This window comes from Asterias amurensis, chromosome 16 (genome assembly GCF_032118995.1).
Source record: "Asterias amurensis chromosome 16, ASM3211899v1".
In the NCBI taxonomy this organism is placed as follows: domain Eukaryota; kingdom Metazoa; phylum Echinodermata; class Asteroidea; order Forcipulatida; family Asteriidae; genus Asterias; species Asterias amurensis.
The window spans coordinates 10,756,086-10,770,977 of NC_092663.1; the positions used below are offsets into that span (position 1 = coordinate 10,756,086).

General features: G+C 39.6%; 1 protein-coding gene across 2 annotated transcripts; it reads left to right on the top strand.

The window, feature by feature from the left end:
• The first annotated feature begins 195 nt into the window (after window positions 1–195).
• LOC139948864 (nucleolar MIF4G domain-containing protein 1-like) lies at window positions 196–12,713 on the top strand. Of its 2 annotated transcripts, none has more exons than XM_071947217.1 (15): window positions 196–416; window positions 1,188–1,485; window positions 2,038–2,163; window positions 2,831–2,987; window positions 3,423–4,020; window positions 4,741–4,811; window positions 5,361–5,489; window positions 7,191–7,315; window positions 7,854–7,947; window positions 8,773–8,875; window positions 9,388–9,518; window positions 9,821–10,074; window positions 10,343–10,507; window positions 11,132–11,263; window positions 11,973–12,713. In XM_071947217.1, the coding sequence occupies exons 2-15, from the start codon at window positions 1,216–1,218 to the stop codon at window positions 12,267–12,269; spliced, it is 2,652 nt and encodes an 883-aa protein (XP_071803318.1). In that variant the 5' UTR covers window positions 196–416; window positions 1,188–1,215; the 3' UTR covers window positions 12,270–12,713. The 2 variants fall into 2 exon arrangements, with proteins under 2 accessions (XP_071803318.1, XP_071803319.1); XM_071947218.1 differs by lacking the exon at window positions 196–416 and adding an exon at window positions 790–809.
• Window positions 12,714–14,892: the final 2,179 nt, after the last annotated feature.

Sequence of the window (14,892 nt, forward strand, 5' to 3'; positions counted from 1 at the left end):
GAGCGGTTCGCGATAGCTGATCGCAACAATGTCTTGGATCAAGACTAACATATATTGCATGCATGTCGTCGTCACAGGATTTGAACCACACTATTTTTTTCACAGAGCTGGTACTTAGCGAAAAAACTTATTGTTGAACTCTCATTACGATTATAAAGTTACCAGCGCAAGCAGTGTCTTGTACCCTGTTCATGTTAAAGAACTCGATGATCGATCCATGATGAACACATGTGTGGAACGGTGGAACTGATCACAACACACTACGGATGCAATCTCCTGGTCACATTCCAGATTCTTTTTTTGTGGAAGATGATAAAACCGGAGGCTTCTCTGGTTGATTTGTCCATCGATGATTTGTCGAAAAGTTAAAACTATGGAAAATAATGGAATAGATTTCATATAGAAAAAATAGTTCGGTAAGTATTCTCTTTTATTTTTATATTATTTCATTTGGTGTTCGTTCGGGCCAACAGCCCGGAACACCTCTTATTCATTTTATTTTTATAAAAATATAAATCTACTCTTCCTAACCTAAAATAGTACTATTACTTATTTTAATGGATAACTTTCCGTATGGCGCCACCACTTTTCACACATTTTTACAAAAAGGGATACGCCTATCTCATTGACATTGAGGTAAACATGGTAAATTAGAATTAGATACTAATTATTTTATAAAACTTATTTCATATCGAGTGAAAAAGTGGTGGCGCCATACGGAAACTTCCCTATCATTTTTTCCCGATGGCTACCTTCCCTTTACAAAATATCACGCCATTCATGCGAAATAATGAAGTGACGCCACAGGTGTAAGTTACATTGTAACATTGTACAATGCCCTCGGTTTCATGCCCTCTGTGCAGGCGTCATCCGTGGTGAACTACTGGCCCTCGCTTGGGCTATTCAAAACCATGAAATGCCACGCACCTCAAGCATATTATTAATCCTAGGTGTATTGCTTAAGCTGTATCAAGATGTGCATGATCAAATTTGGTAATTTGAGATATTCAATATTACCATTTTGGCTGCTTGTCTGGTATTTAGGCTGACAAATTTGTAATTTTTGCTTTCAAAAGTTTTAATAACTTCATTTATAAAGCTATTTTTAGATCGTTTTTAAATCTGTTTATGTAGCTTTTTTAAAAATCTTTGTTCATTGATTTTTCCATCTGTTTTTCCTCGAACAGTACAATGCAGGTTTGAATTTAAAAAAAAATGAAGTCATCTGGAGGAGGAAGGGGGCCCGGAGGCCAAGACAGAGGGCCCCAGAACCTGAGTCGCGCCAAGGTTGCTGTACACAAAATGATGCTTAAAACAGCAGAGAGCAATAAGAAAACAACCAACAATAAAAACAAAAGCAGGGCTAAGGTGGATCCTAGGGAATCCATGTTTAAGGGCCCTCAAGGACTGTCAAGGAAGGAGAGGCGGAGGCAAGCAAAACAGGAGAAGAAGTCCAAGATGATTGCTCTCCATTCCAAGAAGTCGGTAAGTCTTGCTGCTTGCCAAACTTCAAATGTAGGCTTGGGCAGTTCACTGATTTTTGGAACAGGTTCCAGTACCAGAACAGAATGGAACTGAGGTAGCAGGAGACTGTAAAAGTTTCTAAACTTTAAGATGTTGGTAACCTTTCTAGCAAATCACTGCAGCACCAGTCAGCTGATCCAAGACGCACAAAAGTGCATTGAAGGAATGTCCAGAAAACATGCACGGTATCAATATTGTTTCCAGACTTTCAGATAGTAGTTCAGATGGAAGTGGAGTTTTTTACGCCAGGATCATGGTACTATTACAGCAACAGCATTTAGCAACACTCATAGCAACAGTAAAGCTATGCTGAATCCACACATTTTGACAGCCTTATCTAAGTTTTAAAATATGTTATTATTGATTTACCAACCTGTACTCTAGTCTTTCAATCAATCAATCAATATAACATTTATTACATCATCCTAAAAGCAGAGGCTTGTAGTGGATGTGCCCGTTACAACACAAAACAAAACAGGATAACAGGAGTAAATTATTTGTTTTTATATGCAGGGCACCTCAAGTGATAAGGTCGGAGGTCATCCAGGATTACTCCAGACAACCGATGCAGAGGTACCAGGGAAGAACAGGGAGAAAAACAAACGCAAGAAAATCAATAGAGCAAGGAAGCTGAAGGAAGTACGACAGTCTTTCAAACTGTTTTTGAGATATTTTTCCCAACCCAGCATTCTGGTCCGCTGGCCAAATGCCAGTTTGAACACCTGTAGACCAGTCAGAATTCTCTCCAAATGGTTGGGCTGGCTAGTTCTGTTTAGAAAAGCATCCCTATTTAATACAAACTATGGACTATCAACAAAGCTGATGGACTGGTGAAATGACAAGCCAACTGGCCCTACTGGCCAGTCACTAAAATGTTAAGGGCAAACCCTGATAACCAACCAACATTCCCCTAATTCCTACAAGATCCATACTCAAAGTTTCTTTTCAAAATAAACAAAAATTACGGAGACGTGTTGATAGTATAAAACATTTCGGGCGAAATAGTACCCTTTTCAGAAGTAACATAGTTTTTTTTAAAGACGTAATTTCTCATATTAATATTTGAATCTAATAAAAAACTTCAGGCCTGAAGCATTTTTAGGCACACATATTTGTGCGACAAGGGTGTTTTTCTTTCATTATTCTCTTGCAACTTCAACCACCAATTGAGTCAAAATTTTCACAGGTTTGTTATCTTATGCAAGGAATACACCAAGTGAAAATACTGGTCTTTGACAATTACCAAAAGTGTCAAGTGCCTTTAAAGATAACTACAACTCTATGGTTTGATCACTTGTGACCCCAGGAGCAGGAGGCAGCCAAGAGAGAGGAAGAGCTGGCTGAGGCTAACAAGGACGATGAGAAGACAATCAAGAGGCTGGAGAAAGAGCTAAATTTTAAGAAGAATAGAAAGACGAAAGCCAAGATTACGCCCTCGATCTTCAAGGCAGATGGGCTGGACTGTATCCTTGAAATATTTACTTTAAATAATCTGTCAGTGATTATAATTTGGATTGTTTTGATTCTCTGTATTATAAAGCTAGTAAATTATGTGTAAATAAATCATGTGTGAATCAAGGCAGTCTCTGGTATCTGTCTCTGCCTTTCACCCTGGTTCAAGCTCGGACCATTGCATTGCTTGTGGATTGGGTTTTCCAGTCCTTGCCTGACGCTATGGGTTTTCCCTATCGGGGATTTCCTCCCACGTCTAAAACTGAAATTCGTTCATTGTCTTCTCAACAAAGAGTTGGTGTGATGTTAATGTTGCTTTGTCGACTGTATAATTAAATGAAGTGCAAATGAAAGAGGGAAGATAGGTTAAAGTTAAATTTCAGCCTGATGTGCAGATTAATCTTTGCACATTATATTTGTTTCCTTTACAACTTGGAAAAAATCAGACCTTTTGGATTTTGTAAATGCTGACTCGGAGGACTTTCTGAAGGATATTATGCATGACGATGACACAAGAGGTGATACAGACAGTGGGGATGATAGTGACGCAGACAGTGAGGACTCCGCACATTCAGGCACAGTCACAACAAATTCCAAATTCACTAGTTCCAAAGCTGGGAGCAGAATAGAGGATGGTAGCGAAGGTGATGAAAGTGAAGATGACCAGGGGTTCTCAGGGGATGGAGACGACTTTGATGAAGATGAAATAGAAAACGAGGAGGCTGAGGTCACGTCTGACAGTGACAGTAAAAACAAACCATTCGACAAGAATGGGCAGTCCAGCAAGGATTTGAAAAATTCCAAAAAGTCTGCAAAAAGGAAACATTTCGAAGAAAGCAATTCTGAAGATGATTCAGAAACAGAAACGCCTCGGAAACTACCAGAAGTGAAGATGGATCCGTATGGAAATTTGATTGGCGAGGAGAAAAAGGCGACCGGGACGTACATTCCGCCTCAGAAACGAGCCAAGATGATGGGGCACGACGAGAAGAAACAGGAACAACTGGACAGACTTCGTAAGCAGCTGAAAGGTTTAATCAACAGGTGAAGTTTTTTGTTGATAAAGTTGATTGAAGTTCCGCCCCTTAAGTGTGTTGACCAATCACTGCTACTTCTGACTGTACAAGAGTTTGACTGATAGAATAGATTGAGCAAAGAATTTCGGCCCCTTTAGTGTATTGACCAATCACTGCTGCTACACTCGGTTTTATGGTCTAGTACCAAGCCCTGCCCCCCGATTTCACGAAGCGCTGCGACGCGTCGCAAGAGCAAGTTGCGACCGGTTACACGTCGTAAGTTGCGAACTCGTCGCAGCCGCGACGTGTCTTATAGGTCTGCGATGCATCGCAAACCCTACGATGCGTCGCTACTTGCGATGAGTTTCGTGAAATTGGGGGCTGGTCGGCAAGGAGAAGTTTCCCATCACACAGTGCAATTTCTGCATAGTTGCGTAGAGTTGTGGTAATTTATTTTGCTTCAGTCCGGTTACAACCCAAGACCTTCTAGTCCTTGGTTTCCCTCTATTTCTTCAAAAGTTTCGTCATGGTTAATGAAACCACCTGCAGCTGGGTGCATTTTGTGCGCGTCATCGCAGGCTGGCCTAACGATCAAGAAACGAGAGATGCCGCACTCGTCCATCCCAGCTGAGTGGCGTTGCTAGGCCATCGGAGTGTTGGGTGGGGGCTTTTGCTCTACCAGAAGTTGGACCAATGTTTCAAATCAATACTAATGATTGTGATATTCTGCGTGTTTTCTAATCATTAGATTGAGTGAGTCTAATGTGCAGTCTATCAGTGGACAGATTGAAGAATTGTACCTCGTCAATAGTCGCAATGGTAAGGAGAAATATCACAACAAACTTTGAAATATATACCCCTACATCAACTGAATTCTTCTAATCTTTGTCTTCATTTGACTGTCTCCATTACACTGGAATCCCTGTTCATGTGCTCATTTACTCGGATATAAATGAGGTAGAACCCAGCCGATTATGGACTACTACATGTGTATAGTTCATACTTCTACATGTACATCGTCAGTTATTCATGTATATGTATGCAGATATAAATGAGCTATCAACCCAGCTGGGACTCCTATTTACCTTGATATTCTTTTATTTGTGTATTCATATATGCAGATATGAATGAGCTATTAAACCCGCTGATTATATGGACTCCTACATTCCTTAATATTTTATTATTTGTGTATTCATATATATGCAGATATGAATGAGCTCTTAACCCCGCTGGTTATGGACTCTTACATTCCTTAATATTTGATTATTCATGTATTCAAATATGCAGATATGGATGAGCTATTAAACCGGCTGATTATGGACTCCTACATTCCTTAATATTTTACTATTCATGTATTCAAATATGCAGATATGAATGAGTTATTAACCCAGCTGATAATGGACTCCTGCATTAATTTGATTCTTACTGGTGAAAGGCTTGTCATGGAACACGTCATGTTGCTAGCCATACTCAACACCAATATCGGAAATGAAGTGGGTAAGGTCTATTGTGTGGACATAATAAGTGACACTCCAATTTCAACATACCTCCTTACCTAAAATCTTGATCCATGTTTCAGAGTTTATTTTAAAAAGTAGTGTTTTTTTTTGGAATGAGATACTGTATAATATAACAAGGCCGGGCAGCCACATCAAGATGAGGGCTCCACTTAAAGGGAAGGTACACGTTTGGTAACTACTCAAAACAAATATTAACTTAAAAACTGACTCAGTAATGAGCATTTGAGAGCTGTTAATAGTATACAAATATGGACTGCTTCGAGTGCTATGGTTAAAACTATGACTCCCGAGGAGCGTTCTATTTTCCCGAGGCGAAGCCGAGGGGAAATAGAACGCTCCGGGGATCACCGAGGGAGTCATAGTTTTTAACCATTGCACGAGTAAAAGCAGTCAATATTTGTTTTATAACACCTCAAACATTTGTAAATACTGTACTATTATTATTAAGTTACAGACCTGAATGCTACAATCCACGGACGACGCGATTACAGATTGCAAACACTTTTACTGACTGTGTTGCATGATGTAGTGTCGTGCAATCCGAAATGGTTACAGACTATTATTTTATCATCCTCGTACACGCAACGGACGTCTGGGTACTGCACGCCGTGTGCTAGTCTGTCGGACTAGCGCACGGCGCCGTGTGCTATTCTTCGGACCAGCGCATGGCAAACCGACGCACTATCACATGGCCGTCGTCTAGCAAAACTAAGACATGTCATGTGACGCGCTCTAAACCAATGAGCAGGCAGAATACTTGCAAGGGGTGTTATAATATAAAACATTGTGGGAAATCACTCTCTCTGAAGTAACATAGATTTTGAGAAAAAGGTAATTTCTCACTAAAATATTAAAAGACTTCTAGCTAGTAGTCTTTTATTTCTATCCGAGAGCACACAAATTCGTCCAACAAGGGTGTTTTTTCTTTCATCATTTGCTTACAACTGCGATGACCAATTGAGCCCAAATTTTCACACTTGTTATTTTATGCTTATGATGGGATACACCAAGTGAGAACAATTACCAAACGTGTACAGTGCCTTAACTGATTTGTGTCCTCAACTCAAATCAACTTGCCAAATACACCTGTTTATGTTTGTTGTGCTGTCATTAAGCCTTCAAAGACTCTTCTTGGGTTTAAAACTTTAGGGGCACTTTGCCACCTATGGCTAGAGCTGAAACAAAGATACACCCTTCACAATCCGTAAGGATGTAGGCATGGGTATTGTCTACTAGGAGCCCAGCTGGTAGAGTATAGAGTGCAATACCATCCCAACTTTTTTCAAAGACACAAGCGTCATGACCGGAACCCACAATCTGCTGCTGGCAACACCAGAGCTTGGGTCCAGTGAAAACTAAGACTGCTCGGCCACACGACGTGCCATAATAACTCTCGCCCATGACATTGGCTGAGTAATATATGTAGTTGTAAGTCATCTCCTCTAAAGTGACAGAGAAGTGTGGGTTTGAACCCCACCCGAGTAGTTTGCCTTGGAATTGTTTAACCTCGGGACTGTGGGAAACACCTACATGTAGTAACAGTGCTTATTACACATGAAGGTGTTCTCAACCCACCCCCCCCCCCCCCCCCAAAAAAAAAAAAACCCAAAAAACCCAAAACTATGAAAGTAGGGGTCTGAGACCGCTCCGTTTAATCTTTTATGACAATCTATATCAGGAGCACACTTCATCCAAGCAGCTGCCTGCAAGCTGGACGAGCTGTACAGTCAAGGTGGTAACTACGGCGACGGTAAACATTGTGACAACATTGTCCTACTCTTCACGCATCTCTACAACTTCAAGGTGAGTCAATTGGTCTTTTATACAAAATGTATGTATCTTATTAGCCAAGTATAGTTTCATAAAGTAGGGATGTGTATTTCACATAGTTGCGTGACTAAAGTAGTTCCCCTGATGTTACATGGGCCCAGTTTCATAAGGCCCCTAAGCACAACAAAGTACTAAGCACAGAAAAAAATCGCGCTTAGCAGAAACTGGGTAGGTACTGTACCAATTAAATACAGTATACATAGTTTGCCTAGCAAATTTGTCTGAAATTTTTTGCTATACATCTCTGAGAAATTGGGCCCTGAAAGTTACCATCCTCCCCCTCCTCCCCTAATGCTAGCCCGAATATCTTATGTCACATTTCCAGGCTTGTGAATACTGCCAGACAGCCTTAGAAACTGACATTTAAAAACCTTAAAACTGGGCAATTACCTGCCAAACTGACCTTTGACCTTGCATACTGTATGCCTACAGGGAAAGATATAGTAAAAATATAACAAAATAATAAATGTGCTAAGTATTTTTTCCTGTTTATTGTTCGTGTTTATATCAGGTGATTCATTGTACGTTGGTGTATGACATTATAAGAAAACTTGTAGATGGCTTCACTGAGAGGGACATTGAAATGCTGCTACTGATCCTGAAAAGTAAGAGCACCAACTACATGTTTCAAAATAATATTTGGCTGCAAGTGTCACTTTGTATTAACCACTTTACATTGTTTTTCCAAACACATGTTTGTATGGTGGAGATTGGCTGTTGCCAGCTTTGTGTTTATACCTCCTTGTGCGAGTTTGTTGAGTTCCCTTCATGGGAAGATCATCTGAACAAACAACCCAACACACCAACAAACAAACAAGCTCAATGGTATCCACTCCAATCCACTCCGTATCCTTGGCCCCAGCACCACTGATATCAAAACCTTTCGCTTCCTTGAAAAACCATCTGCAACGTTCTGCATTATGAAACTTACCTCTCTAATTCAGAAGTTGCCGATAGCACTACACTTGGAATCGTTCAAATAGGTATCACAGATTTTGAGTAAAAATCGAGTGAATTTTGAGTGTGAATTTTCTCAACTACCGATAATGCCGCGATGACGATTGTCCCCCGACCATGCGCAGATTTTTTCCCAGGACAAACGTGTAGAACCATCTGCACACGTTCGTCCTGGGAAGAAAAGATACCCAATCCGCGCTTCGTGTATATAAACATACGGACACGCGTCTGGGAACTATTCTTCGTAGTTCCCAGACGCGTAAAGGGATAAAGAAATCCTCTGTAGAATGTAACATGTTTGTGGGGCCTAAAGGAATTGGTTCATTCTTCCATGTGTTTTGTTTCTGTCATTGTAATTTTAAAGATTTTTTTGTTTTCCCTTTCCTCTAATTTGCGATTCGTCCGCTGTTGTTTGGACAATAAATATCAATATGAATACAAAAGTAGATTATAATGTTTTCTTGCATTGCTAGATGCTGGCTTGATGTTACGGAAGGACGATCCGTCATCTCTGAAGGAGATCATCTTGCAGATCCAGACTAAAGCCAGCACATGCTCCGAGGAGTTCAAACAACAGTGAGCAATATTGGTCTTAGTTACATGACGACAAAGTACAGACTCCGTAATTTAAAAAAAGAAATTAAAAAAAAAGTTTTATTCTGAAAGCTCTTTGATTACAAAGGTTTATTATTTCAGTGCTAGTCCTCAAACAAAACATTTCGTTCCATCTAGAATGGTGACACAATTTGAGAAAATATCAACATCATTCATGAAAGTATAGGACGTCCTAAAGCAACAGTTGTAGCAGAGCTGACAACTATCCCCGATTCTGCAGAAAGTTCCCTAAAAAGAAACCAATCTTTCCATGTTCTGATGAACAAACTTCAGAATCTCCCTGATTATATTTGTGATTAATCTAAATAACTCGCTGAGTGTTGTACAAAATCTTCCCGATTGCAAGATGCAAATGTTGGCAACGCTATCATAGCCATAGTTTAAGTTGCCAATTCGGATACAGCCTAAAAGTGAAGACGAAGTTGAAGTTACTGACACATTTTTTTCCCAAAAATAAATTCTTCTTTGCTTAGGTCTCGTGTTAAGTTCATGCTAGAGACCATCTATGCCATTCGGAACAACAACGTGCGCAAGATTCCAAACTACGACCCGGCACAGCTCGATCACATGAGGAAGATCTTGAGGCTGCTCATCAAAGGCAAAGGTTAAAATTTTCCTTTCAAGTTTATAAGCACTGACAAACTCTTACTAAAAAAAATGTTTTACCAGCCAAATCTCCACATAATGTATATTAATTGTGGCTGGTATCCTGCTAGATTTTGTTTTTGAAAACAAATGTCACTAAGAAGTTTTTTTTTTTTCACTCCACAACGATGGCAAATAACCTCTTAAAGCCTGTCGGCACAAAATTTTGCTAAGCACAGAAAAATCTTGTCTAACAGAATCAGTGTGAATTGAATTGAATTTCATTAACTTTGTTACTTTAATGCCAATTTATGTCAACAGGTCACAATGACAATGACGCCACCCTGCGCGTGTCTCTTGAGAATTTACTGATGGCCGAGGAGAAGGGACGCTGGTGGATCATCGGCTCTTCATGGGCTGGTAACCAGACTACCTTCAACCAGGACACCAGGCCCAAAGGGGAGACACCGGGAACCAGTGATAAGACCAGCAGCTTGATCAACGAGTTGTCACGGCAACAGCGGATGAACACCGATCTCCGGAAGACGATATTCAGTATAGTCATGACAGCAGAGGTAAGCGGTTTAAAATAATCCACTCTAGGGAGTGGGGGAAGGTTGTTTCGTTCAATGATATTACATTGTAGGCTAGTATTATTCTTAAAACCACAGTGAATTATAAAGTGAATGAGGGGTGACTATGTACTTTGGAGATGCATTCCCTACATGATTTTGCTGGCCAATAGTTAATCATTCAAACCATAGTTGATGATGGCCGTGGATGTGATTGAATAGTCAAACAGTAGGAGGGTTGACTATTTGTTCTCTTCTCATTGTATTCGAGGACTACGTGGATGCCTTTGAGAAAGTCTTGCGTCTGAACATCAAAGGAGGGCAAGAGAGGGAAGTAGTTCACGTCCTGATTAATTGCTGTCTCCAGGAAGCAACCTTTAACCCCTACTACGCTCATCTTGGCTGCAAACTCTGTCAGTACGACAGAAAATACAAGGTAGTTTTTGGGAGTAGACTGGCTCCTTCTTTCCTTTGCATCACACATCTAATGGTGACATTGGGTTGGTGTTTATGCTTTTGTTTGCCCTTTTTTTGGGGGGGAGGCGTGTTAATAAACGGTGGTTTCTATACCCATTTTAATAACTCTTTTACTTGCCCTCATTTGTTTGAATTTTCACAACAATTTTAGATTTCTGTGTTTAATATTATATCAATTTGTATTCTTTTAATGAGCAGGGTCTGGGAGGGCACTTCTTTTTTATGACAGTTTTTGATGTTTTTCTCTGGACGCTATTGTGTTGTCCTAAGAATGATAAAAATTTAAAAAAATAGAATAAACTATATTTCATCTTGACTGAATTCAACCTGTATATCACAAATAATCCAGTTTTCACTTTAAAAGTTGGTTGGCTTTTGCAACCTACTCAATTTGTTAACGTGCAGTCTGTGATATTTACATGGATTAATATGGTCATAGACCCCAACTGTCTGTTACATTGTTTGTACAGGGTTTGGTCAATTTTTAATTTTGGTAGCCAATGGAATATTGAACTCCGTAGATTATTGGGTCTAATTAACTCCATTTGAAGAATTTATTTGATGTTACACTTTTTCTCTGCAGATGGCGTTCCAGTTTGCATTCTGGGACAAATTTAAGATTCTTAGCGAGATGTCGAATAGTAACAATGGCAACCTGGCGCTTCTTCTAAGCCAAATGTTGGTGTCCAAAGCTGTCGCTATAACTGTCCTGAAGGTCAGTACAACTCGTACAACAACGGAACGATATCCTTGGTGTTTACGGTTAACTATCCTACTATTGGTACCATTTTCCAGCAATTTTTTCAACCCTTTGAATTCATTCAACTGCACAGGTGGTGTTGGGTGGCGCAACTGTGTGCAGAACTAAACTGTGTACATGTGTGTAATGTGTACTGTAGATGCATTCATCGCATGAATTGATATTGTAAGCTGGCATAGTTCATCATTCTTAAAACCTCAGTGGATGATATTGAAGGGTCAAAGAGTAGGAGGGCTCACTATGTAGTGTGTACTGTGTTGTATACAATCACCACATATATCGTATTGCAAGCTGACATGTATTTACTATTTGAAACACTAGCTGTTGATATTGAATGGTCAAACAGTAGGAGGGTTGACTGTGTGCTGTGTAGATGCATTCACTACACGATATCTTTTTGCTGGCTAGCAGTTTGAATGGTCAGACAGGGTCAATCATCTCAGTTTATTAACAGATCCATGCTGTTTAATAACCAATCAGGCAACAAGTTTTGTTCGCGTGCTGCACGCCGTTTTTGCGAAAAACGCCTGGCTGTGTGTTCCAAATTGCCCATAAAGATGGCCGATTTACGTCTTGTGGGAACTTTTTATACTCTGTTTCAGTTTTTCTCAACCAAGTTTTTTATTTTTTCTCAACCAAGCTTTTTATTTTTTCTCGGTTTCAGGTGATAGAATTCGCCGATATCGACAAGTTGACCGTGCGCTTCCTCCGCCAGACATTACGCTCGCTGCTTCTCCACCGCTCCAAAGAGTCCACTGTGGCTGTCTTCAGTGCGGTGACCTCGCTACCAAAGCTGCGCTTTTTCAGAGAGGGCCTGCGATTGTTTCTACTTCACTTCGTGCTGCCCAAGACGGGCGGCAAGGGACATGAAATCGGTGACGACATGAGACAGAAATTGCAAGAGAGAGTCAAGCTGGCAGATCAAACCCTGGCAGGTGAAAGTCCCGACGCTCCGATTTGAGAATTGGATCGATGCAATTAAGCAGGAAAGTAATCATCCCAAAGCTCAGCGCCTGTGTCGCTTTGTCTAGAGGATGACCCTACCCCTCAAACTCGCTACATTTTGGATGTACCAACTCTTCACAAAAGTTTGAAATTTAGAGGTTTGAGCAGCAGCAGGGCTGCATTTTTTTTTACTTCCCTCAATGGAAACTTCATCTCTTAGGAAGATCTGAAAGCATTGGGAGACAATCGACAAATTTTGAAGTTGGAAAAAATCCTGACAATGGTCATGATATTTAACCCTTGGGGAGTAAAAAGCAAGAACTGTTTAACAAATCCGTCTACTGGACAAAGTTACACAGAAATAAAGATCCAGAGTGTTCTGTTTTCAATGTTATCTTATAATTTTGGTTTATTATACATGATGAATGTGTTAAATAAAAGTCCATTACATCTTTACGGCTACTGCGTGCCCATTTTGTTACTCATTCAATTATCAACCTAAAAGTGTAGTGTTATGGCATCATAAACAGTCAAATCAAAGTACCAATGTTGAGAAAGGGGGGGGGGGGCGAAGAAAACAATGTAAAAGGAATATTTTATCTAAGAAAAGAATCATTGATTTCAGATATATTTGTACAGATTTCAGTAAAGTTAGTTGACACAAAGAGGAGTTTAGTAATCCGACGCTAAACATACCACTATGGGTGTTTGTGCATAATCTCCTCATTTAAGGCACACTGCATTCATACAATCTCTTATACACAAACAATTCAATTGTCTGTTAAAATGTTTACCTCACAGTGAAAAGTTTCATTTGCATTGAGCCGAAATGATTTGGCGTATCAAAGTCTGACCTTTGACCTGTGTAGGAATCCACTGCATATATACTGAGCTGTTTTTGATTTGTGGAATCGCAATAAAGTTTATTTAAAGGCAGTGGACACTATTGGTAATTACTCAAAATAATTATCATCATAAAACCTTTCTTATGGGGAGAGGTTGATGGTATAAAACATTGTGAGAAACAGCTCCCTCTGAAGTGACGTAGTTTTCGAGAAAGAAGTAATTTTCCACGAGTTTGATTTCGAGACCTCAAGTTTAGAACTTGAGGTCTCGAAATCTACCATCTAAACGCACACAACTTCGTGTGACTAGGGTGTTTTCTTCTTTCATTATTATCTCGCAACTTTGATGACCGATTGAGCTCAAATTTTCACAGGTTAGTTATTTTATGCATATGATAAGATACACCAACTGTGAAGGCTAGTCTTTGACAGTTACCAATAGTGTCCACCGCCTAAAGGAATTCAATGCACACCAAGGAATAACTTTTTTTAGATTTGTCCTGCCACTTTAAGCACATTTTATAAATAGCGGTCTGATTTCATTGCGTTTCTTGAGCAGATTATGAAGCTGTTTGACTAAAAAATTATGCTTAGCAAAACTATTCTACTGAACTGTTCTGCTTATCAAAACTCAGCAGGGAACCAGTCACAATTTATATACAATGATTACACGTTTTTTTGGGCTGGGAGCCTATTTCTGCTAAACAAAGTGTGAAACTGCGCTTAGCAAAATGTTCTGCTAAGCATAAACCAGCAGGAAACCAGTCATAAGCAGTGTACATTGCATAATATTTTGGCTGGTAACATGTCTCTGCTAAGCATACTTAATTGTTGCTTAGCAAATGCTTGTGCTTTACATCTTTTACAAAAATTGGGCACAGGAAACCGATCACAGACAGTACCCGACAACTTGTTTCTAGAAGTTAGGAAAAAAAATGTGAATACGTGCTCCAATCAAATTGTTTCCAATCTTGAAAGTCAAAAATAGTTCTCGTAAATAAACATGTCAGAATGAAGGTTTGGGAAATTGAATATCATTGTGAAATAAACGTGAAAAATATAGAATTACATTTAATTTGAAATTTAAAATAAATATAAGATCTGAATACACACTGAGCAATAAATTTACAATAAAAAAAACGTGTCAGGCTAAACCTAATACAAAGCTCTTTGCGTTTTCTTTACAGGCCTAGAATTACACAGATTATGGCTTAAGTTGACCTAGTTGCCCTATGCACGGTCAGACATTTACATGCAGAGCCTCGGACTGTGGACAGCAGTGAATAGAAGAGGCATTTTAAACACGTAACTCTGTATCGTCACCAAACAATTGCAAAAATACAATTCATCAGAAGCATGACGCTGAGGCTGTACACGCAAATGGTCCGGGCCTTATATTAGTGCCTATTTGAAAGTTTTCCAAAGACTTTGAAAACGGCCTTCCCTCTCATAGATTAATTCTGAAGTGGTTGAAGAGAGTAAATCATGCTGAGTGGTAATGAATAAGTGTCACCCGCAGGAAAAAAATTACATTAATGAAGCACAAATTCAAAGAAAAAAATTACACCTCAATTTTTGGGGAAAAAAACATGGCCTAATTTCATTGAGCTGCTTACCAAGCAGAAAATTGCTCGGCAAAAATCAGCAGTTTACCATTCATAGACGATTTATGTGACATGGTATTTTGGCCGGTAACCTTATTCTGTTAAATGTTTTGTGCTTAGCTACTTTCTGTGCTTAAAGGCATGGTCAAATTTTGGTAGTTGTCAAAGACCAGTATCCCCACCATTGTTG